Below are 25,059 nucleotides of genomic sequence, written 5' to 3' on the forward strand. Positions count from 1 at the left end.
CAGTTTGATACATTTTGAATTTAGAAAAATAATACAGAATTTTTATATTGCATTATTGATTATTGGACAACATCATTTTTATTGGTTTTTGGTGGTTTTTAATGCTTCTAGTGTCTTCATTTGTGTAAATCGCTTTGGATGAAAGCGTCTGCTAAATGACTAAATGCAATATTGTTGAATCCCTAGTGATACTGCCAGGTTAACCTGCATGTTATCTCTTATTGGGTTTTTAAATGGTTCAAACTTGATACAGTGTTTACATGCTGACTCATAAATTTGTGTTGCTGCATATTTTACTAAATCATAGTCAGCTGAAGGCCATGAAGTGTGTGACCCACATCTACAGGAATGATCTGTTTGTTAAACAGTCTATCTGCTTGAATCTGCCTCAATGTTTGATGTTGCCTGTAATCCACAAGGAATGTTTTAGGGCGGCGCTGAGAAAGCAGATTTAACATCTGATTTGTGGGTTTGATGAAGGGACTGAAGGGTGTAGGCCGCACGGATAGGGACTGTATCTGTCCTGACCTAATTTCCTATCTGATCTCTGGCAATGGAGGAATAAAGAGGTGAAGTCTGGAGGGAGCGATGTGTGGTAAAGGTTGCTCTGATGTAAACAGACAGTAGTTCTCACACTGTCCCAAACAAAACGCTAGGTGACCATATGGTTCCCTTGAGAGCAGGAAGGGAGGTCTATCCCTGTTTGGGCTTGAGGAAAAAGAGGAGGGGTGTTAATGACCAATATCCCGGTCATAAAAGGGGGTGGTTCTTTTTTTTTTCTTTTTTGGGATGAATGAACAAACATAAGTACTGAGCCAGGCTTTGTTGAAGGATCACATGGAGGAGTGAGAGGGGGCAGAGGGACTAGCATGGGCTAGGAACTTACATGGGAATTTAGGATCAGTCTGAGATTCATTAGACATTTTAATTATTTACAAAGGATTAAGTTTATGGAGTTAATGATTTGTGAATTTGCAGGAGGTCAGATCAGTGTGTTTTGATGAAATAGGCCGTTCGTCCAGGTTGGTTAATGAGAAATACGACATGTACTGAACGATCAGGATCCCAACAAGAGAGCAGAAAGGCATCCGCCATCCTGGATTCTAACATGTTGCTCAAGAAGGTCCGATTTCAGGTTAGTTTCATTTTATTTTTGAAACCAAGCCACAAACCCTGACAGAAGTGTCAATAACTGGACACGTGGGGTTTTGTATGATGTGATGCTTTTGGGTTTGTGTATGATGTGATGTGTGAATTGTGGAATTCATGGTTAATTCATGGTTTCTGTTTTCTATATTTGGGTTCCTGAATTTGTCTCATCTTTAGTCTGGAATATATTAATTTATATATATGGAATATAGTTGAAATGTTTACTTTTTTGCATGATCAGAACAGGCAAATAATCCCCGCACCCACCCAAATCATATATTTATGAGATAAGCTGAACGTGCAACAAAAACAATTGTCATAAAAAGTCAAAACTAACACAATTCGACATAAATTGATATTCTGTAATAATTATCAGCCAAAAGTAAAAATTAAGATATACAAAATAATTATTATGAAATGAATATCAGAAATTATGACAACAAGTAAATTATGATATAGTGATAATATGGTACTTAATGTTATGATTTTTTAAAGTCTCATACTTGTGGCTTAATATATCATTATCTATCTATCTATCTATCTATCTATCTATCTATCTATCTATCTATCTATCTATCTATCTATCTATCTATCTATCTATCTATCTATCTATCTATCTATCTATCTATCTATCTATCTATCTGCATGCTGGACATACCATGAAAGCCATATACTGGTTTAGGTTTAGGGTCTTCGGGTGCTGACTAAATAATCGTCTTCTTACCGAGGCCATGACAGGGACATTTTCCCGCAGTAAAAGTGAGAGCGAGAGTTCAATCCTTCCACACCTGTCACTGACCCTTCAGCTGCCCTGCTTCCCCCGCTGTGGTGACAAGCCTTTGAGCTGGACATTTAACATGTGAGACACACAGCAGGAAATGAGACGCATTCTGAGTGAGCATGAGGAATTTCATTGGGGAGAAACAGAACAAACAGCAATCTTAGTGACCTAAGAGTTAAGTGCTTCTACCACAGGTTTATTTCACACTTACGTATTATATTAGGAAAGGGGCAAGAGTGAATAGTTGGCAAGGTCTCAACTTTATTTTTTCTTTATGCTTTCTAGATTCTTTAAGGAAACAGTGAGATTTGAGATGAGGGTTACTAACCTACATGTAGTTCATCTGGAGGTATTCGGTGTTTAATGACGTGTTGATCAGTCACTAGAGGGCACTGTTGCCACGTCATTCAGTATTGTATGAGCACACGGAATGTAACGGTTTTGATTATGAAAAGGTGTTTTCTGAATTGTTGTTCAGTCATATAGGGACAGTTATATCATATTATTTATTTTCGTCTTGTCTAATTAAAAGCAAACTGCAGTCTCGGGAGAAAGTTTCCCAAACTGAGTCACACAGATGTTTATTATTGTAGGTAGGTCTACTCCATACTCACTTAGATACTTTTCTGAGTTGCAGTTGATTTTTCTTGCTGTTCGTGTCAAACGTAATAAGTAACCTTATGATGTGAATATATTTGACCTTAGTATTTTCCTTGGTCTACAAAAACAATGAGTTAATCTTAGATACATTTTGTAGGCTATAACCTACTGTGGCTACTGAACTGTTACCATATTAATCTCCTCAGGCAAACAAAGGCATCTTCACCCAGTGTTTTTATACCCTTACTTTTGTGCTTGTTAAAAGACTTTTACTTTAAGAAAAAAAAAAGAATACTTTACTTTTGTTAAGAGGCTCTATCAATCCTCCTCACAGCTTCTTTTACAGATGTGTAATTTAATGTGCAAACTTTCTTGACCAGTAAACATTCTTCTCCAGGGACCCGCCCTTATGAAGTTTACCTTGGTTTTATCATAGTAGAAGTGTAGCAACCTGTTTTACTACAACAAATATCATAGTTAAACTATTGTTAAACCATAGTTGATTTGTGTTAACCTTGGTTTATCAATTGGTAATTACCTTACCTATATATACACTCACCTAATGGATTATTAGGAACACCTGTTCTATTTCTCATTAAAGCAATTATCTAATCAACCAATCACATGGCAGTTCCTTCAATGCATTTAGGGTTTGGTCCTGGTCAAGACAATCTCCTGAACTCCAAACTGAATGTCAGAATGGGAAAGAAAGGTGATTTAAACATGGCATGGTTGTTGGTGTCAGACGGGCCGGTCTGAGTATTTCACAATCTGCTCAGTTACCGGGATTTTCACGCACAACTATTTCTAGGGTTTACAAAGAATGGAGGGAAAAGGGAAAAACATCCAGTATGCGGCCGACTGATTCAAGCTGATAGAAGAGCAGCTTTGACTGAAATAACCACTCGTTACAACCGAGGTATGCAGCAAAGCATTTGTGAAGCCACAACACGCACAACCTTGAGGCGGATGGGCTACAACAGCAGAAGACCCCACCGGGTGCCACTCATCTCCACTACAAATAGCAAAAAGAGGCTACAATTTGCACAAGCTCACCAAAATTGGACAGTTGAAGACTGGAAAAATGTTGCCTGGTCTGATGAGTCTTGATTTCTTTTGAGACATTCAGATGGTAGAGTCAGAATTTGGCGTAAAAGGAATGAGAACATGGATCCATCATGCCTTGTTACCACTGTGCAGGCTGCTGGTGGTGGTGTAATGGTGTGGGGGATGTTTTCTTGGCACACTTTAGGCCCCTTAGTGCCAATTGGGCATCGTTTAAATGCCATGGCCTACCTGAGCATTGTTTCTGACGATGTCCATTCCTATATGACCAACATGTACCCATCCTCTGATGGCTACTTCCAGCAGGATAATGCACCATGTCACAAAGCTCGAATCATTTCAAACTGGTTTCTTGAACATGACAATGAGTTCACTGTACTAAAATGGCCCCCACAGTCACCAGATCTCAACGGGAGCTTCGTGCCCTGGATGTGCATCCCACAAATCTCCATCAACTGCAAGATGCTTTCCTATCAATATGGGCAAACATTTCTAAAGAATGCTTTCAGCACCTTGTTTAATCAATGCCACGTATAATTAAGGCAGTTCTGAAGGCGAAAGGGTGTCAAACACAGTATTAGTATGGTGTTCCTAATAATACTATAGGTGAGTGTATATATATCTGTAGTAAAACCATGGTTAATTTCCATAAGGTCAGGACCTATCATTTCTTAACTCGTGGAGAAGCCATTTCTGCCACATAAAAAAATAAATTAATAATAATAATGTTTGTTAAATCGTAATCATGACATAACATTTGAAATGATCAAAATTATGATATACTAAGTCATAAGTATGAGATATTAAAAAAAGCATAATTATGAAGGGTATATTAAGACCTTTTGTCTCAGTTTCTACGTTATGTCATAATTGACCTTTTATGTCATCATTTCTTTTGGTATCTCATAATCATGACCTTTGACATAATTTTGACTTTTTTTTCTCATAATTATGAAATGTGATAGTTGTGACAACTGTTTTGCAGGATCTCATAATGGCAAGTTGTTATTTCAAAGTCAGGCTAAATATTATAGATAGATAGATTGATAGATAAACAGACAATTGTTGTTGTGGGAGAAATTAGCGGGATGCAGATCAGATGGAATTTAAATGAGTAATTTTGGAGCTCTCTTTACAAGTTCTGAGTAAATTCACATAAGATCTCAAAACCCATAAATTATAATTTCCATAATCTTCATCTAAAGTAACAAATTAACAAGTGAGATGAAAAGCAACGCTCTTCTAAAGCATTCCTTAATCATGAAACATCAAGCTCTTTTTGGCTGGCTTAGAGCCAGCAGACCTCTCCGAATCACTCGACGTGCCCCTCCTGTTAGCGAGGAGATGAATTATGGTGAGAATCAAAACAGAGAAGGGAAAAGAGTTGAGCTCAGTCACAACTGCAAACCGGTGAGAAACACAGCAGCCAGTGGTTCGGATGATGACTTGTGTTTCTCATTGGAGAGAAGCACCTGATCCTAGAAGAGCAGCTTTTCTTTGGTGTGGTGCCAGTAAGAGTCAGGACTGACTCAGGACTATACAAACAGTGACAAAACCCGGACTGACCTCAAGTCTCCAGTGCTCTGGCTCCTTTCCAAGAAACCCTCAAAGAGAGGAACAGTACTGTGTGAAGCCAGTGGTGTTTGTGCACCTTCAGAAAAGTGTGTTTCAGTCTTTCCTGAAATGGACTTATTTCTGCAGCAGGGGTCTCTGCAAGGTTAGTGAACAAGCGAGGAGTTCTTTGACTGGAAGAAAGAGTGCCTTGTTGTGTCAGGCTAGGAGTGGTTGACAGGACAGGAAGGCAGAACGAGTGAGCGGGGGAGAGAGACAGTCACAGAGAGAGACGACTTTTGTCCCGTGCTGGACAGGAGAATCTGCTTTGTGTCTGTGATGGTTGGGTTCATAAGTGCGCCAGGAAGAAACTCGCAACATCTCGCTACCGTCCTCAAGACTCTATCCATCTTCATAATGTCTTCTGAATGAGGAGCCATGTGTTCGCTTACAGACCGTTTTGTTTCATAGGCTGCCAGAAAGTTTGCACAGGTAAGGTCTCCTGTATGGCTTGTAGAAAACGTCACTTTTTAGACTGTTTCTTGAAGTTTACTTGTTAGATGATAGCTATACAATTACATTGCAGGTTGGAGTTTTTGCATTATGGCTTGTTTGTGGTAATTATGCAAATTCTCCTCAAACTGTTATGCATCCTGATGAATATGTTATCGAAATTCTAATTATATCATATCATTATATTATTGTTATTATTAATAATGTGGGAAATATAAATATTTTTGACCATTTTATTCATTTATTTATTTGTATTATGACATTTTTTGTGGCAATTATGCCGATTCTCCTTAAATTCATTGTTCTGTATCCTGATGTTTTACTTGTCATCTTTTGTCATTTCCATTATTCTTAAAGGAGAATTTGATGAAATTCTCATTCATGCATTATATTACCTTTACATGTATTATACTGAATTCAATATAGCATATACTGCCTTGATATGTTAATATTCTTGATTTAAATTATGTACTGGTATTGTATAATTATAAATACATTTGGATTACAGTAGGCCTACTGAGGAAAAACATTTTGTTTGTCCTGATATTACATTTTCAGTGGAAACTGGTATAATTGTCCTGAAAGTAATGTCATAATGCTTAAAAATCTTAAAAATAGTCTTCGTTTTATGTATACAATATTTAATTATTCATTTTGAAGTGAAATGACCTGGAAATGTTCTTGGCAGGATTTGTGATATTCTGATCCAAAAATCCGGTCCAGTGAAATCAGTTGTGATCCAAACATAGACTGGTATTTTTAGAAAGCATTGCTGTTTCTAAAAAAATATATCACACAGTCAGTTTCTGCGGAATGATGTTTTGCTCAGCAGATATGGTACGAGGTTCTCAAAGTTTCTCACTGCCAAATGCAGACAACAGGAATGAGCTTCGTCCTTGTTTTTATCAGGGCTGAAGACACAACATTATAGACAACATTGTGAGAATCTCAGACTACAGCCACTGGCCTCAGGGACACGAAAGAAATAGTGAAAAAAACAAGGAGGTGACAAGGCCTGTTCCACACCTTTCGTTTACTTAGCAGAGGACAGATAGAGAGAGACCAGAGGCACTACACTGCCACGTTAGTAGCTCTCTCTCCTCCTGATCTCCCACCCTAAACAGAACAGTCTATTGAGTGAGTACAGAGAAACCGGCAGAGGGGGAATGTGGGGCCTTTCCATGATCACTTTGGAGAACTTCGAAGGGTCAGTGGTGAGAAAAATGCTCCACTGGTTTTGATAATCAAGCCTCTGTTGTCCAGGTCATCTGTGTTTCCAAAAAAAAAAAAAACGAGAATGGGCTGAAACAACAAAGGCCCTGCCAATGAGCATGGGTTTCATTGGGAGCTTTCAGAACGTGGTGATTGCTGGAATTGATTTGTTTGGAACTGGAATACAGACGCATTCATTAGCAGTGTTGGCTAAGGCAAGCATAACAATAGCTGTTTCTCATTCTTACTGTTAGCGCTTAATTTGCTTGTACTTTAAAGGATAGTTCACCCAAAAATGAATATTCTGTCATCATATACTCACCCTCATTTTGAGTTCTTCTGTTGAACATGAAAGAAGGCATTTGGAGAATGTTTGTAGCCAAACAGTTGACCGTAGCTATTGACTTACATTGTAATTTCTTCCCATACTATGGAAGTCAATGGCTACCAGCAACCGTTTGGTTACAAACATTCTTGCAAACACTACATAGCTCTGTTCTAAAAGGTCTTGGAACATTCTAGCACCCGCATACAATCTCAAGATCTTGTGGATCTCCCAAGCAACTATTTGGCAACAACTTCCTGGAATCATGGAAGTAAATTTCAAATGTTTCTCTTCCAAAAACATAACAAGGATGTGTGTGTGTGTAGCCTCGTGGGAACATCTGCACTTCACAAGACCGGCTTTCCAAGCTGATCTTCTCCTCCTCCTGCTCTGGCTGTTCCTCTCTATATTTGAGATATCCTCCAGACACTTAAACACATTTTTCTGAGCATCATTATTCACCACTATACTCCAGCACTAAGTAGCCCTGTGCTGAATTTCATTTGGGATTTAAAAAGAGCTCTCATTGAACTGGATTTGTTATCGGACTGGCGTAATGTCAAGGTCAAATTCTTTGTAAAAATGGCTCCAGCTGTTGTCATAAGGTGGAAAAGCAGAGTATTTTGGGTAAGAGATGATGTCAACCTTTTTTTTTTCACACCATCTACCTCATGCTTTTACAACATAATAGCAAAAGTAGCAAATAACTTTTAGGTGGAATGCACTTAAGCATTTAACAGATTTAAAAATACCAAATAATAATAGATCTGTGACCTTTCCATAATTGGGACAGAGGCCTACTATTGTTTTCAGATACTGTTTTGCACCCACTATAGAAAGTAGGTAGCCTATATTTGAATGCATGATATGTGTTCTAAAAATGGCTTAAAATACCAAACATGTTTGATATCCTTCGACTTGACAGCTTCATAGTCTGAAGCAAAAATATGAGGGAGAAAAATATGAGGTCCATGATACACTACATAACTACATTCTGTAAAATGTATCAAACTCCACTGCCCCAAATCTGAAGAGTAGCATTGATTTGTCCAGACTGTAAATTTGAACTCGAAATCTGAGCACAAGTTGTGTAGTGTATTCCAACCTTTAATGAAACACAGTCAGACAGTCTGAGACAAAAGAACGGTCGGAGGAAGGAGGTTGTTGACGATATTTCCATTAGACCAAGAGATTTCCAAAGCTGTTTCCTTTGCTTCACATCCACCTCCTCCCAATTTCTAACTCCCTACCCTTCTTCAGTTGCTTTCTGGGAATACTCACCATCGATCGGGTTTTGTAGACATCAAGGTTCTACTTCTTGCACAGCTTATCTGATGTCTTGAGTAGTGTGGAGAGTCAGGAACCAGAGTCAGGAGGAGAGGGGTGATTCTGGGACGCTTGCTTTGGCAGCCACCCATTGTATCACAACTGCTTTTAATAGCACAGCGAAAGGAGGTGTTGACGTTGTTCTCCTTCTGCCTTGAGGCTTTGAGACCCTGCGTGCGAGCCACTTTCTGCCACTCTCCAGCTGAGGTGAAATTCTTGGCTTTGAGCTGCTCACATTTTTGGATGGCGATTAAAGAGATGATATGAAGAGTTTGCCAAGGCATTGAGGGTCACACACTGGCATTGAGGGCATTACCAATGCCTGGTGCACCTCAGTGAGGTCTGCCCTCATGTTGCAGTCATGTAAATCTCTTTCTCATCCAAGATTTTTAAGCACAGAACTAAGCTTTTGAACTGGATTCGGTGGCATCAAGCTTTGGACCAAGCACCAGAGATGTGGAAGAGCTGCTATGGCTTTGGAGCTTCTGTTTAGAGGATACAAGCATGTGCAATGATCCCGTGAGGTGATCAAAATCAACATCTGTGCAAAGGTAAAGCAATTCTTTAAGTATGAAAATACAGAAGTGAGTCTTAAACTCTGAACCTATACACCTTAACACGTTTTATGCATGCTTTTTGGTCTGCGTGGGTACTTGAGTCTATGAATTTGGAGTTTGGGTCCTTCTCAGTGGAGGAGAGCCAGGCCCCTTCGCCACTCCTCTGCAGGGATTAAACACGGTGAAAAGAGCTCTTTGTGCCGGCTGCGCTGGAATGCCTGTTGAGCCCAGTGTCTTTATAGGAAACAAACAGCCAAAGTCAACGGAACATTTGAGCAAGTGCCTGTTGGAATACTGTGTTCACTTGAGCCCCTGCCCTGTGCAGCCCCCTCAATGTGAAGCACCAGAGAAAGACTGACTCACTCTCAATAGTAGCCTTCGAGCCAGGAAATTCTTAGTCTGATGATGCATTATTTGCGCCTGAAAGTCAGCGTGCTCACAAAAACACTCTTCAACATATGGAAGCCTAAAATAATCATGCATTCACGTCTCAGAATTGCTGTGTTATATCTTAATGCGACTTTATAGAGTAATGTAGCTTTAAATTTTGCAGTTGTGACTTTATTACTTACAAATGAGATTTTATTTCTTATTATTTTGACTTTATATTCACAGTTTTGACTTTATATTGCAACTATTTCTCTTAATTTTGACTTCTTATCTCATAATTACGGCATTTCCAGTACAAATCAAAATGTGACTTTAGCTTTCAACCCTGCAATTTTGACTTTATTCACTTTAAAAAATAATAATACATATTTTACTTTATACATCACAACTGGGACTTTATCTCACAATTAGAGCTATTTCTCTTCATTTAGATTTTATGTCATAGAATTGCAGTGTTTTATCTCATAATGTAATTATATAAATCCCATATGGATAAAGTTGCTTTTATCTTGCAATTATGACTTTTTTTGCTCACAACAAAGGCTTTATTTCTAATCATTTTGACTTCGTATCTCACAATTGTGACATATATCTCACACTGTGACTTTTTCGCAATGTGACTTTAAATCTTGCAAGAGTTTCATAGCTTTGACTGTTATGGCTTTATATTAAGTAGGCCTATTTGCGTCTTTATCTTTATCTGATTTCTTTTTTTGCCTTTGTGAGCAGAAATGGAGAGGGATGTGTCATGCTCTGACCGCCTTGCCCACAGGAAACTCTCTGTCCGATAGGAAGCCTACATATAGACTCAGCGATCAGCAGCGGACTCCTCTCCTGCCATCCTGTTTGTCTGTCATGTTTCCTCTTTACTGTTTAAGGGACCTCTCCCTAGTGCCCACTTACATTGTTGATGACTAAATGATCATTGACGTTGTTATGATTAGAGGCGCTTCTATATATTTAGATGATTATACCTTTAAAAGGGCATGTATTGTGTCAGTATTAACCCTGCTGCGAATCCAGTGTTTTGGAACATGATAGCTGCAGCTTAGACCAACTTAAGTGGTCAAGATGTGTTTTTGGACTGTGGTCAATGGTCAACTTGTTAACAGCTAGCTAATGACCATCTTAGACCTGCTAGAAATAGGCTTTTCTCCAAACTAATTTCTTTAGTGTAGGACTATATAACCTCACCTCCTCTGGCTGGTTGGCAACAATACACTCTTTCTTGCTCTTGGATTCTTATCTCAGGGTTATATATTTCACTGACGTTGATATGAGCATGCACACAAGGGCCTTTGATGGTGTCTGGTGACCTTTGCCCATGTGTCTTCACTGTGCAGGTGGTCCGCTGGGTTATTAGCTTGTAGCCAAGCCTCTGGTATTCTCAAAACAATGTGTGATGGAGAACTAGCATACCAGAGATTTAGAACAGCACTTAAATGCATCCCACAGTCCTAAGTATGTGTTTTACTAAGCAAGATTATTCTAAAAACAAAGTTCTGATTAGAATTTTATGAGAGAGGTCTGTAGACAAAATTTGGTCTATAAATAGTTCGTCAAGTTTGCTTATTTTTATTCACCTGCAATGTTTAGACCTCTTTTACATAATTTTTGAGTCTTAATTACACTTGCTGGTAGAATTTCTACCCACTCATTGCTATTTTAAGTCACGTTCGGGAGCCCAGTTCGTTTTCACATTCCTCTGCTTCGCAGCATTTTTGAGGCCAGGTCTGAAAATGGAAGAGGCATTTTAGTCAGCCACATCCATCACTGTGTTTGTCCATGGCCATAATCATACACTCACAGAAATGGCAGGATTTCTTATCTGCCCCTCAATTTCCTGTCTGGTGCGCTGCAGCACATATGCGGCCTGATCTTCAACATGTGTGTTGTTTTCTTCAATAACATCCTCTGAAGTTTGGGGATCTTTGGATATGAAGAGGCCTTAGGCATTATTGTTAAACATGCTGTGGAAATGAGTTTTTGACATTTGCTTGTTGTTAAAATAATTTATAATATAATATAATATAATATAATATAATATAATATAATATAATATAATATAATATAATATAATATAATATAATTTTAAGATTTGTGAATTATTATTTATATATTATTATTATTATTATTATTAATATGTATATCACCATATTTTATTATGTTGCAGTCAGGAATGTTTTCTCCATCTCTCCATGTCCCTGTATCAAAAGAGATACATTTTTGAGAAGTACAGTATTAGAGCAGAGCTTTACCACTAGGTGGAGATCTCGGAGCAGGGAGCTTGCAGATGACACCATACTATTGAAAAAGCTCATCATCTCCCCCTTTCTCTCTCTCTCTCTCTGTCCCTGTACTTTCAAGCCTAGCTCAAATTCCACTGATGAATAATCCACTGTGCCTCAAGGCAGGAACTAGAAAGCTGTTATTACCTTTCAACAGCCAGGACTCGCTGCAAGCGTCTTCACCACATTTCCTCACTCTCTTATAAACCAATTACAAAGTTCTTCTCCTTCAGCATACAGAATATTATCTGGAAGGGAAATCCTTTAAACGAACCTCAGCAATATGTATGAGAGAGTGGATCACATGTGGTGGAACATCTACGTTATAGAAACCACCACCATGTCTTTCCATTCAGAGATGTGTCTACCATTAATCCATGGCCTGGTTCCAGCCCACAGGGCTGTCATTTTGAAGAGCTGAATGTTGTGTCATCCGCCTTTCAGAATGATCCAACATCTCTTCTAAACTTGACACTTAAGTGTTATGAAAGCAAGCATCAGGGCCTAAAAAAGTTTGAAAGAACACTTCTACTGAGAAAAAAAAAGAAAGAAAAAAAAAAGGTGTTGCCATACTTATTAAAACAATTTTACTCTGAAATTTTACTTGGAAAAAACTTTTTTCCCTAACTTTTTAAAAATAGTATATTTTTATTATGGTATATTTTTTATTTTATCAGCATTTTATTGCTTAAATCTGATAAAGATGTGTAAGAATAATAATAACTGAGACATAAACTGTAATATAATATAATATAATATAATATAATATAATATAATATAATATAATATAATATAATATAATATAATATAATATAATATAATATAATATAATTACTTAATTCCAGAAATATTTTCTAAATAAAGCGAGTTCTAATGCATTTTTTTTTTTTTTGGAAGTAAATTAATTTCAAGGTTGTTTTAAAATGTTAACTGGGCAACATAACCAATCAACTGAAGAAAAAAAAGAATCATATTGACATTTTTACCAATTGTTATAATATAATATAATTAAATATAATATAATAACACTTTAGTATAGGGTCCAATTCACACTAATAAGTAGTTGCTATAATCCTACCCAATACCCTAAACTTAACAACTACCTTATAAACTATTAATAAGCAGCAAATAAGGAGTTAATTGAGGCAAAAGTCATAGTTAATGGTTAGTTAATAGTGAGAATTGGACCCTAAAATAAAGTGTGACCAAATATAATATAACTACTCAAGGTAACAAGGTTTTTTCAAGGATGTTTTAATCATTTACTGGAAAAAAAACAGACATACACAAAATAATCTCTAGAGGCCTGGCTCTGAACCCATGATTTGTTTCTTCATTTAGTTGCAGATGAGCTACAGTCTGGAATCAGTTCACAGCTAACCAGACTGCATGCCTTCACTCGACCGCATCTCTTCATCTTTTTCCATTGCACTCTTCAGGCAGGGTGCAGCATCCACAGAGAGCGTCTCTCCCATCCGTGCATGCTGAAGAGAGACAATAACAGCCTTTATGCTGCACGCTGGAAAAATGTGCTGTCCCTCACATTGTTGGGTCTGATAATGTGTGTGCGTGTGCAATTTGGAACAGAATCAAATTCCAGATAAAGCCACTAGTAGGGAAATGGTACTCATTGCCTCTTCGATCGTGCAAATCGGCTTTGATGAGTTTAGAGGCATGTGGCAATAACAGAGTTTTGGAGAGTGATCAAACCCAATCTCAATCTGTCGGATCTTCTGTCTGTCTGCCTCTCATAGTCAGTCTTTGTATATTTCCCAGATGACCTACATATACTTCCATTATTACCCTCTTGTGTTTGCTTCAACTTGTTAAACTTCCTCTCTTCACTGTAATTCGTCGTCTTTCTTTTCTCTTTTATGAAGCTCCATCCTTTTATTGACCAGAGCACTAACATCTGTTATCAGGGCTGTAGACGACAGGCAGGAATGTGGGGTTTAGTTCAAAGCAGCAAGTACAGACAGGTCCGTGCTGTTTTGAATAGGAACATGTATCCTCTAAATGAAGATGTAGAGGGAGAGAGGCAGAAGATAGCCTAGTAAGACATCAGGGACTTTGATATAGTAGTATAAACTAGATTTAATGCTTAGAAATGGAGGCGTTGTGCTTTTTGGACAACTGGAATAAGGTAAATGTGTATGTGTTTCCTATTTCACATTTTAAAAAGAAAGCCAGTTGTTGCTTATCTCCTTATTTCTTCTTTTTTTCTTGATGCATGCTCTCTTTATGCTACTGGTTGTTACATTTTTAAAACCTCTACAGAATTTAATGTGCTGGCAATTTAGGCTACTTTGTAGATCAAGTTTCTGAATGATGCATGGGACAGTTTGTTCAGGTGAAGCGGTTTCAAGTATTAAAAACGTAGGTTTGTGTGACGTTTAAATTCTTCAGCCTTCTTCTCCAATCTCAATAGATCAGTAATAGATCAGTGGTCACATCCATTGTAGACAGCATTACAAAACAAATTTGGTTCTCCAAAGAACATTTCAGTTTCAGTAACTACTAAATATCAGTAAGCAGCAAATAGGAGTTTATTGAGGCAAAGTTGGACCTTAAAATAAAGTGTGACCATGTGCATGACACAATCCTGTATGTGACTAGCTAACAGGTTAATGTACGAACTTAGCCATCGGAGTCATTGTCTACATTGTGATGTGGTGGAACTCCAAGACGGCACGTTGAGCAAGAGCACAGGAATGTCAGGGCAGGAAGGTCTGTCTGTGTGTGTCAGAGGAAAAGGCAGCTCACGACCGGTGAGAGTTGGTGTAAGCTGGGCCGACGGGGTAAATCAGTGTTATCTGTTTCCAAATGCCATTTGTGTGAGCGCAGACTCTATTCATCGGGGCAGTGAGTCAGCTGAGGATGCAGACGGGGAATGCCGGAGGCTGCATTTCTCCCACTCGCACTATTGTATGTACTGAAGACACTTGACCGGCTTAGTTGTCGTCTACAATAGAAGAGACACCAGTTAAAGAGAATATACTCACTTATGTAAGCATGTACAGAATCCCTAAAAATGGCCAGTTCAGCCACAAAATGAAAAACTGTTTTCGTTTACTCACCTCAAGTCGGTCCAAACCTGTTTGAACATTTCTCATTTAACACAAATAAAGTAATAGTGCGAAAGGTTTGAGCTGTTGTATAAAAAAGAACCTATTTAAGAAAACTGAGTAAAAGACATTGGTGGATGTTATAAACTTTCTTCATTTGATAAGATTTATTATGTTGTTTCAGCACTGTTTTCTTTTCTCTGGCAGGATTCTCATGTCCCTGAGCGAGTAAGTGAAAACACGCTGGCCATGGATAGTTTGAACCAAAATCTTACCAGTAGACATCAGTCTCATCGAGTGCTCCAGGTAAGATCAAACTTTAATTACCACACGTGACAACATTTTATGTATATAGCGTCGTTTGTTTGGGTGTTTATTAGGAAAATAATAAATAATGCTTTTATTAAGCAAGGGGGCATTACATTGATCAGAATCAGAATGAGCTTTTAGTTGCCAAGTGTGTGAAAACACACAGGAAATTTGCTGTGGTTTTTCAGGAACTGTTGGTAGATACATACATATACAGTACACATATATGGCATGGGAATAACTACTACTACTAATAATAATAATAATGTGGTATACATCTGGAACTGAAGACTTATTACAGATTTGTGCATTATGTGTATATATATACAGATGTATATACAACTTACTAATTTCAAAAGTGACAATAAAGCATTTATAACGTTAAAATCTTTGATTACAATATACACTACCGTTCAGAAGTTTGGGGCCAGAATATTTTTTTATTATTATTTTTTATTTGAATACATGCTGTTCTTTGTAACATTTTATTCACCAAAGAATCCTGAAATAAATACATATATAAATGGTTTATCATTTTAAAGTATATTAAAATAATAATAATTAAAAATAAAAAAACATTTTAAATGGTTTTTTATATCACAATATTTTTTAGGACTTCATCCTAATATATATATATATTTTATATATATATATATATATATTTTTCATTTTCTCTCTCTTTTCTTTAGCATCTCCCTGTCTAGCTTGTACTTATTTGAACAAAGCTTGAAACTTGGTATTACAAGCACTTTCTTTTATTTCTTGTTTTTTATTCATATTTTTTATTAAATAAGCAAAATATTAGCAAAAAAGAGGTAGAAGCTCATAGAAGTAGAAAGGTACTTTCTCTTTCTTCCCCTAATTACAGTTTTGTTACACTTTGCCTGACAGTCAGAGGGTAAATCCAGTTCTGACAGCTTCGGTGCGCAAGCTTTTGTCTGACTGTCAAGGATGAGTGTTCATGATACGAGGTGACAGGCAAAGTATGAAACACACCCTCAGGGGCATCATTACCATCATCACCTTCTGCTTCAACACGGCTGCCACATCTATGTGGATTTCTCACTGTAGTAGTAGATAATCTATGGCAGATGTGTTGATGGTTCCTTTATAAAACACAATGATCATCTCTCACTCACATCCGGTAAGCTTTAACCGATTACAAGAATTGCCTCCTGCTAATCTTGTTTCAGCAGTTGAGTTTATCCTAAACCCAACAGTATACCACAGCCCTGAGGCGATAATATGTCTTTAGTGGATGTTTGGGAAGGTGGGTGAACAGCAATTATCTAGAAGGCAGCTGCACGATTAAAAATAATATGCTTTTATTGCAATAAACCTGGGCAAAATGGAATCCTGTGCACATCTGCATATCATGATTGTGCCTTGAACAGAATTTAATAGCAAAATAATCTGATGGATTCAGCTAATTTCTATGATGATGTCGGAATTACAGGGTACAGCTTTCCCCTCCCCGTCATTACCATTTCACATTGTTGCCATGACAACTGCCCCCATGCTGAGTCTTTAAGTTTCCACAGAGGTCTACTCTCAAGACGTGACTGAAGGCACTTCTCTCACTAGGGCTGAAGAGAATAAGATGAGCACTCAGCGCCTGCAGAGAGCTCAGCTTGAATCACTACTTTGGAACTTCTTGTTATGAAATATTAAATCATTGCGGGCAATTTTAGCTGACGTATGTGTTGGCTCACTATATTTATGATGTATTTCAGCAGCACAATGGCTTTTGCTTCTTAGATCAGACAGACGTTTAAAGCAGTGGTTTTCAACCTTTTTGAACTTAGAGGCCTAATAATATTCTGCGTTATCTACGGTAGATGTTTGGGATTTACTGGTTAATGATTTAAATGATAGTTCACCCAAAAATAAAAACTGTCATTCTGTCAGTCTGAAGGTCTGGCTACGTGAGACTAGACATGTATTGAAAATGCAGTTTTACTTATTGTCAACAGAATGTTCAAAGTGAAGGTATTTTAAGTCATATGAAGGCCATCTTGAAAGGTTCACCCTCATGTCATTCCAAACCTGTATGACATTCTTTCTTCTGTGTATCATAAAAGCAGATGTTTTGAAGAGCGTTCATGCTGCTCTCTCCCATACAGCAAAAAAGGATGGGGACCAGAGAAAGTATGTCCTTTGAGGCCATAGTAGCTTTGTGTCACTGAAATTTAAGTCAATACTAAATGAAAATCAAATCTTTAAAATCCTTGCTGTGTCTAAAAATGCCTATTTCCCTATATACTATGCAAAAAAACAATATGCAAAAAGAGTAGTATATCCAAATATATAGTATTAGAAAATCAGTAGGTGTATGTCACCATGTGACGCCAAAGTACTTTTTCATGCTAGTGTGAATACTTTTCTTTTTTTTTAGAGCACTCCACTGGATTTGATTGAGACTGGGAAAGCCCTGAAGGTCCAAGCAGAGCGCCCGCATTTGGTCAGTCTAGGAAGTGGCCGTCTCAGTACAGCCATCACCATCTTACCCCTGCCTGAAGGTAAGATTATTATTAAAAGATTGTATATTGATATGAATTGCATTATTATATTTAGACTTCAGTGGACTTTTTTGAAAGGTTTGTGGTGTTCCAAATTTTTGGTAAAAAAAAAAAAAAGTGGATTTATATAATACCAATATACACAGATGGTCAAATCCCCTGTGTCACCTCTGTGCTGGGATTGTAAAGTCAGCAACCCGACTCGGTGAGCATAAAGCACCATGGGGTCTTTAAAAACACCCTCTCTTAATTAGAGAAGCCCCTTATTTCATTAACCACCCACCTTCATCTCAACATACCTACTTTCTCTGACACTGACCGGCCATTCATACCAGTGTCTCTCTTAACAGTGTCCATCTGTCTGAATTCCTCAGAGACACATGGAATTATCATGAAGGCACTGAGAAATTAATTACCTTATGAAAAGGGCACGGGAGAAGAGGTTTTGAATGCTTATTTAATTTATATTAGTCACTGTTTAGTGTATAAGTATTATAAACTGATATTCTAGCTTGTGTGATTCCTCTAAGGTCACAGGCTTTTATCTCAGGCCTGATAACGGATGAGGGTGGACGGGGGCAGATGGGAAGCGGGGCGAGGAATGTGGTTCTCACTGACAAAAAGCAGGCCAACATCACCGAATTAGCTCAGTTTAATTTAACATTATAGGCATCACACACTGAAAGATGGTTTCTATTGATGTTACAATCTGTCCTCTTACAACAGCCAACACTGTATACAATTATTTTTATTTTATTTTATTATACATTTTATGTAGTAATTTCGTCTATCATCAAATGATATAGTTGTATCTAATGTAAAGTGACTCTAGTATAAAAATAAAAAAAATGTTTTCTTACTATGGCTAATTTATATATCCAAAATACACACAAATAAATAAGCTGCTTTTTGACAGAATCACAACTTGACTAGAAATTATGCTTTAAAATGACCTTTTCATCACACATCACATCTCGTATTAATATCAAGCTAAAAACTTCACTAATCATTTTATCTGAAAAATACAAATTATAATAAAAATAAACATTTATTGGGGCAAGATTGTTGGGGTCAGCAACTTTAAATTACTTATGCAATGCACTAATCAGTATACTTATGCAATAAATAGATCAGAAGTTACATTAAAGTTATATTTATTATGTTTCTATTTAAAATAAATGCTGTTCCATTTAACTTTTTATTTCACAAAGAATCCTGAAAAATAAAAAGTATCAAGCATAGATTTCTTAATCACTGTTAATCAATTTAATTCATCCTTGCAGAAAAAAGGTATACATTTCTTTCGAAAACTATATCATAACAGAGAACCTGTGTCTGAGAAAATGTTTATTTTCTGAACAATAATAATGGCTGCTGAAAATTGCACTGAAATTAAATGACATTACAATTTCATTAGCATAACTGATTTTACTGTATTTTTGATCAAATAAATGCAAACTTGCTGTGAACATAAGAGAATTCTTTCAAAAACGTCCTTTGAACATAAATAAATGTAAAAAAAAAAAAAATGCCTGGTTTTCATTGACTGTTAACTTCACCTGAGTGACTTTGCAATCAGAAACGTAGGACATGTTGTCTGACAGCAAACAATCTTTGAAATCAACATCCTGTGGGGGTTGTTTGTTTTAGGAAAGACCACTCTGGGTCACGGAGCCATGGACATCAACATCCAGGGCCCAGGGATTGCTGCTCAGCACTGCTTCATAGAAAACCAGGCAGGACTCATCACGCTGCACCCCTGTGGAAACCAGTGTAGCATGGACGGGCTACCGGTCACCAAACCTGTGCGCCTGTCTCAAGGTAAACAACCACATTTCACCTTTCATACATTTACAAAAGTTCAATCCTTCAGTTTCGTCAGCCAAGAATTCCCGGCATTGTTTTCTTCAGCATCAGCCGTATTAAAAAACGTGACACTTAAGTGTAAAATCTCTTATGAAAGGGCATCAATGCACCCAAACCGAAAGAAAGTCCGCCTCTCCTCTGTGTCTTTTGTGTGAGGGAACAATTTGACTAAACAGGTTGGGGGGAGGGGTGTGTTTTGGGTAATCGTCATTGTGCCAGCTTCTAGTGTTTCACTATTGTTTCGATACGCTTGCTCTGAAATATTCAGTTTGATGTTCAGATTAAGAGCCTCATTTAGCCCAACCCATGACTTTTATTATCTTATAGCTTATGTGTAGAGTCATAAAAGAGCAGGAACCTGTGGAAAGAATGTTAAATGCAAAACTGAAACAGAACAGAGACCCCCCCCACACACACACACACACCCGACCTGCAGAGATTGGAGGCTCTGACTCAGGGGTGAGCAATTACACCTCCTCCTTTCCCCATCCCTTATCTGAGAGGGAAATTAGTTGCACCAGTGACAGAGACAGCTGTTCAACTTTACCACCCATCACTACGAGAGCTTGCAGGGGTTCACTGACTTCAGAAGTGCTCGGATACAATACAGCACCTCTGGGTTGCCATTCGCTGGACAGGATTATATTTCTGTGACTGGAGATATATGGTTTATTGTGGGAGCCTCCTTACTACGACTGCGCACGGTGGACACTTATTTCAAGTTAACGATAAAGAAATCCATTAAAGCATGCGGAATAACTGATGGATACTCTATGAACAAAGGATTTAGTACGACAAAGCAAGGCAGTTTCTGCATGCTACAGCTGTAGTATAAAACCATGTGCTTTCCCATTTAATGGGAGAGATAGGATGTTGCCTACAGATGGAGTGGGAAGTTGACCGTTTGGATTTAAAAGTAAGTGTATGAGGACCTAATACATTTGTTTTGGTGTGAATATTCGAAAAAGGTATTTTAAAACAACAGACACAAGCTTACTGTTGAGAAAGTTTCTATTTAAAAGAATATACTTCTTCTTTTGAACTTTCTATTCATCAACAAATCTTGTACATTCACGGTTTTATCAACAAAATTAAGCAGCACACTATTTTGAATATATATATATAATTTATTTTTTTATTTTTTTATCAAATCAGCATATTCAAAGGATTTTCAAAGGATCACATGACACTGAAGATGGGGGGGGGGTCAGCTTTGCATCACAGGAATAATTAAAATATTAAAGTATATTCAAATAGAAAAGAGCTATTTGAAATTGTAATAATATTACTCTTTTACAGCAATTTAAAACAAACAAAAATGCAGACTTAGTGACCATGTGAGACTTAAATAAATCCTAAAACAAACCAGTTAAACAAGAGTTATAGCAGCAAGGTAAGTATAAATACACTGACATAAATAAAATATCATCATAATATGTCTATACACAGGGTGCATAGCCCACAATAAACCAGTGCAGATCTTGCAGGGAGGTTTTCTCTTGCATGTTGGCAGGGGCATGAGTCTGTGTATAGAGTTACACTTCTATTCCTGGTCAATGTGACCCAAGAGTGCTGCTAATGCTGTTTCTATGCAGCTCTTCCTCATTCTCCACACTCTGTTTGCTCAGTCTGACTATCCACACACGCTTTTATTTGTCCTCAACGTATATTGGCAACCCTGCTGGAAGAGTTCAGGGAAAGATAAGGGGATTTTCCCTTATTATTTTTCCCTTATGATACTTTCCCTTATTTTCCCTTATGATACTTTCAGTATCATGTTGTCATTATGTTCACTTAACCTCCATAGCTTGATTCACGTTTGAACTAAATGTAAAACCATCTGCTCAAGAGAGGGTTGCCCATGTCTTGTCCAAGGCGTGCACATTTTGCATATACAGAATGATCCATTACAATGCATTTTCACAGCCTTCACATGATATAATTATAATTATTTTTTTTTTTATCATCTGCACACACAAGGTGCATCACTTATGGCTGTGAGCCACATGCTTTCAGGAATGTGTCGAACTGGGTAAGGGATAGAATGAAATACTGGTTTGCTTAGGTTTTTGACCTTTCCAGACGCAGTAAAACTGAGTACCGTGGCAACCGTTGTGCGCTCTTTTTGGCATCTCTGTCTTGACGTCTTCTTTCTACTGTTCACATCACTGTGCTTTCTGTTGGAACGGTTTGAGACCCGTGACTCACCACATTCTATGTCCTGCCAGCTATACTGAGATCTAAACTATAATGGAATAATTTATGCAATTGGTTTGACTCAGATCCAGCACTATTATTTTTACAGAAAATGTGTGAGGCAGATCTTTACTTCTCAGTTTTCTGTGGTTTTGGAGAGTGAACAGAGTGAATAGATCTGTCAAAAATGACCAAACTATATATGCAACTCTTTTCATCCCTGTGATATAACAAGTCAAGATGAAGAACTGGTTGCTCAAAGATATTTTCGTCACTGGTGTCTCTTTTAGAAGAAATTTGAACTCTTCACACTGTATCTGTGATGCACCACTGGGATGGTGCTACAGAAAGGTCATCTGTTTTTGTACTGGTTTCATGTGTTAGAAAATGAAGAGAATCAAAAGATTTTAGAAAGCTGGTACTTTTTATTAAGCCTCATGTTCTTTATTGGGTCATGTTCTTTACTGAGTGTTTTTCTATTTTATAAAACACACTTAACATTGAACGGTAAAGATAGATGCTATATATACAGTATATACAGTGTATATATATACAAAGCTAAATAAGGTGATTGAATAATAAGCTTTAGTAAAGAAAGTGCAAAGCTTTATTATAATAAATAAATAAATAATAAGCTCCACTGCTATGTCCTTTATTACTTCTCAGGTGATTTTGGCATGGATACACCTCACTTTCTTTAAAGAGTTTGTCTTCTCAGAGTGCAGTTATGGTTGTTGTAGAGGAACACTTCATCTGAGAGTGCTGGGGAATCAATCTCTCTGATTAATGTCAGGGAGACGGGCCGTGCATGGGGAACAGCCACTCTCCTGCTGTGCTGTCCAGATTCACGCGCCTCTCCCCACTCTTTGTCATTCAGCAGTGAGGCCTGTCTTCTTGCAAATGGCCTCATGCATCTGATCACAAAATAGCTCTTAGTCGTGCTTTTCTGAGTATACATCTATGACAAGGAGAGGTTATTTAGTGGTTCTGTCTCTTCAGAGCATGCCACACCATTCTGGCAAATATGTCTTATTTCAACAGAAATTTAAAAATTAGTCATTGGTATGCTTTATACTTTGTTTTAGCAATATTTCTGCGGTAATACAAAGTGGCTGCAGATGCACAGCAGTGGTGTTGAAATAGGAATATTTAATACACTAAATTAAGTTTTGTCAGTTCATAATTTTTAACTAAAGTTTTTGTTTATGTATTCATGTAAAAGTCAACAACATATTTATACTTGAGTAAGGTATAGATATGCTACTGTATTTAAGTACAGTAACATAGTGTTTGTATTAAGTTTGTCTATATATAGTACCTCTGTTTATAAATGGGTTAAAAGGACTTGATTGAAAGCACCATGATAGCACATCCATACCTGTGGCAACGGGCAGCAAGTAAATAGGAACTCATAACTTCTTAACTTCCACCAAAAGTATCTGTGTTTAGATGATCCATAATGACTGGCAGAGAGAGAGGGGCTGTCTATAAACACAGTCCATGTTTATCTTTGGATTTTCCCACTATTACATTTCCAAACTCAGTGCCTCAGTGTTGTCTGATGTGCTAGATTACCCTCTATCGCTGCACTTCATAAATCTACTTCCAGACTCTTTACTTAGCATTGTGGGTAAATCCATCAACCTCTGTGGCGCTGTAGTGGCCAATCTGAGGAAATCGAATGTTTTTTTTACTGACACCAAAAGTGCTAAAATGCAGGTTGGTCGTTTACTGCAAGCTATTTTTCTTCCTCAGAGTTAACTTCTAAACATACTTTCTGCCACACATAAACAAAAACATTACTTTTGATATCCCACTGCTCTCTGTATAATAGGAACTACTCGTTTCTGTGAAATTATGCAATGATAAAAGCTTACAATAGTGTTCAGCCACTTCTGGTTTAAACCTTTACCTTGAACTGATATAATTAAAGTCAGCTGAAATATCCCTGACTGGTAATGATGGTTCAAATAGTTCCCTTTTAGCTCTAAAGGGTAAAGATGCTAAGGTCTTTTCCTGCTGTGTATTGATCGAATTGCAGTCTGAGCTGAGGTCTGGAGCTCATTTGAGGTCTGCACACTGTTGTTTTCGGCTGGTTTCCACATGGTGGATCAGTGAATCTCAACTAAAACAATGCAGGGCTCTCCTGTCCTGTGCTATAGAATGATAGATAGAATGATAGATAGAACGATAGATAGATAGATGCTTGTCAATAATGTTTGAGCGGATGCCACAGTTATTGTCTGTAAAAACACTCAAATATGATTTCGGCAAGGCAAAAAAAAAACAAAAAAAACAGGACGTCTCGCTGATGTGGTTAACACCACAGACCTCAATATACTGTTATTTCAAATAAAACATTTTATGAGCAGGCATACAAACAAGTCTGTTAATTAAAACACTACCATAACTCTCTGTTTAACACGTGTTTTGTGTATCTTCATTTGCTTGTTTTGTATCGCCACATTTTGAATGTGCAAGCAGAGCATGTCAAGACTTGAACAATCCAAGAAGAGTCTTTTCATGACAACGGGAACCATCAGTTAACAATCCTCATTCTTCTATTCAGTAACAACATGAAAGAAAACATGTCTATTTGAGAATACAGCTTAAGCACACGATTTAGTTTGCTACAGAGGATCTTAGTTTTCTTTGTGTGCTCTAATCGTACCTGGCCTTGTCAGAACCTGAGGGGTAATCAAATGTTCTTCCTGGAACAAAAGGGCATCTGGCACTCCACATTCATCACACATCTGCTCCGGCTGGAAAGGTTTCCATGAGACCTTTACCTACCTTGGATAAATACGGTGATTGGCCAGATAAGCTCTGGCAGTTTAATATAGCAAAAGAGCTATGTTTGCATTGTTTTATGTAAAAGGGATTAAGATTTTAATGTTTTTATTTTTGTTTTATTATTATTATTTTAAATCACTCATATTGGCTGATATGGTGGCATTAGCGAAGTAGAACAGGGTTTAAAAATCTATACATTTTTTAAATTTTATTTTGCATGAGATTACAATGTAAATGTATACATACGTGGTGTTTTCTTTATATATGCTTTATATATTATGATAAACAAATTTGTAGATTAAGTACATTTTTAGCATGCTTGAATAAATATCCAATATAAATACTCACTTTTTAATTCACAAATATAGGCCAATGTACCATTTTATATATAAAAATGCCAATAAAATAGGGCAAGACTTGATCTGAACCATTGAAAATTGATTTATTTGTTTAAAATGATCTTTATATGACATAAGGCTGCATGATAATAAAGATATCATTCACTATAAGTCCAGGACAACAAGTATTTGGAAAATAAATAGTTAATTTAGATC

At 37.3% G+C, this 25,059-nt stretch overlaps 1 protein-coding gene across 18 annotated transcripts in view; it reads left to right on the top strand.

Moving 5' to 3' along the window:
- Positions 1 to 813: 813 nt before the first annotated feature.
- Positions 814 to 25,059, top strand: part of phldb1b (pleckstrin homology-like domain, family B, member 1b) — a 71,138-nt gene continuing 46,892 nt past the window's right edge. For 4 of the 18 annotated variants that reach the window (XM_026282544.1, XM_026282545.1, XM_026282552.1 and 1 more), the window contains exons 1-4: positions 814 to 1,135; positions 15,030 to 15,128; positions 17,527 to 17,650; positions 19,301 to 19,471. In XM_026282544.1, the coding sequence (XP_026138329.1) occupies positions 1,031 to 1,135; positions 15,030 to 15,128; positions 17,527 to 17,650; positions 19,301 to 19,471 (499 nt within the window). In that variant the 5' untranslated portion in view covers positions 814 to 1,030. Of the gene's footprint in view, positions 1,136 to 5,252; positions 5,639 to 8,362; positions 9,074 to 13,772; positions 13,901 to 15,029; positions 15,129 to 17,526; positions 17,651 to 19,300; positions 19,472 to 20,020; positions 20,433 to 25,059 lie in introns of those variants that run through there. The other 14 variants (XM_026282547.1, XM_026282558.1, XM_026282548.1 and 11 more) reach the window with 9 other exon arrangements.

The sequence above is a fragment of the Carassius auratus genome, chromosome 15, assembly GCF_003368295.1.
Source record: "Carassius auratus strain Wakin chromosome 15, ASM336829v1, whole genome shotgun sequence".
Lineage (NCBI taxonomy): Eukaryota > Metazoa > Chordata > Actinopteri > Cypriniformes > Cyprinidae > Carassius > Carassius auratus.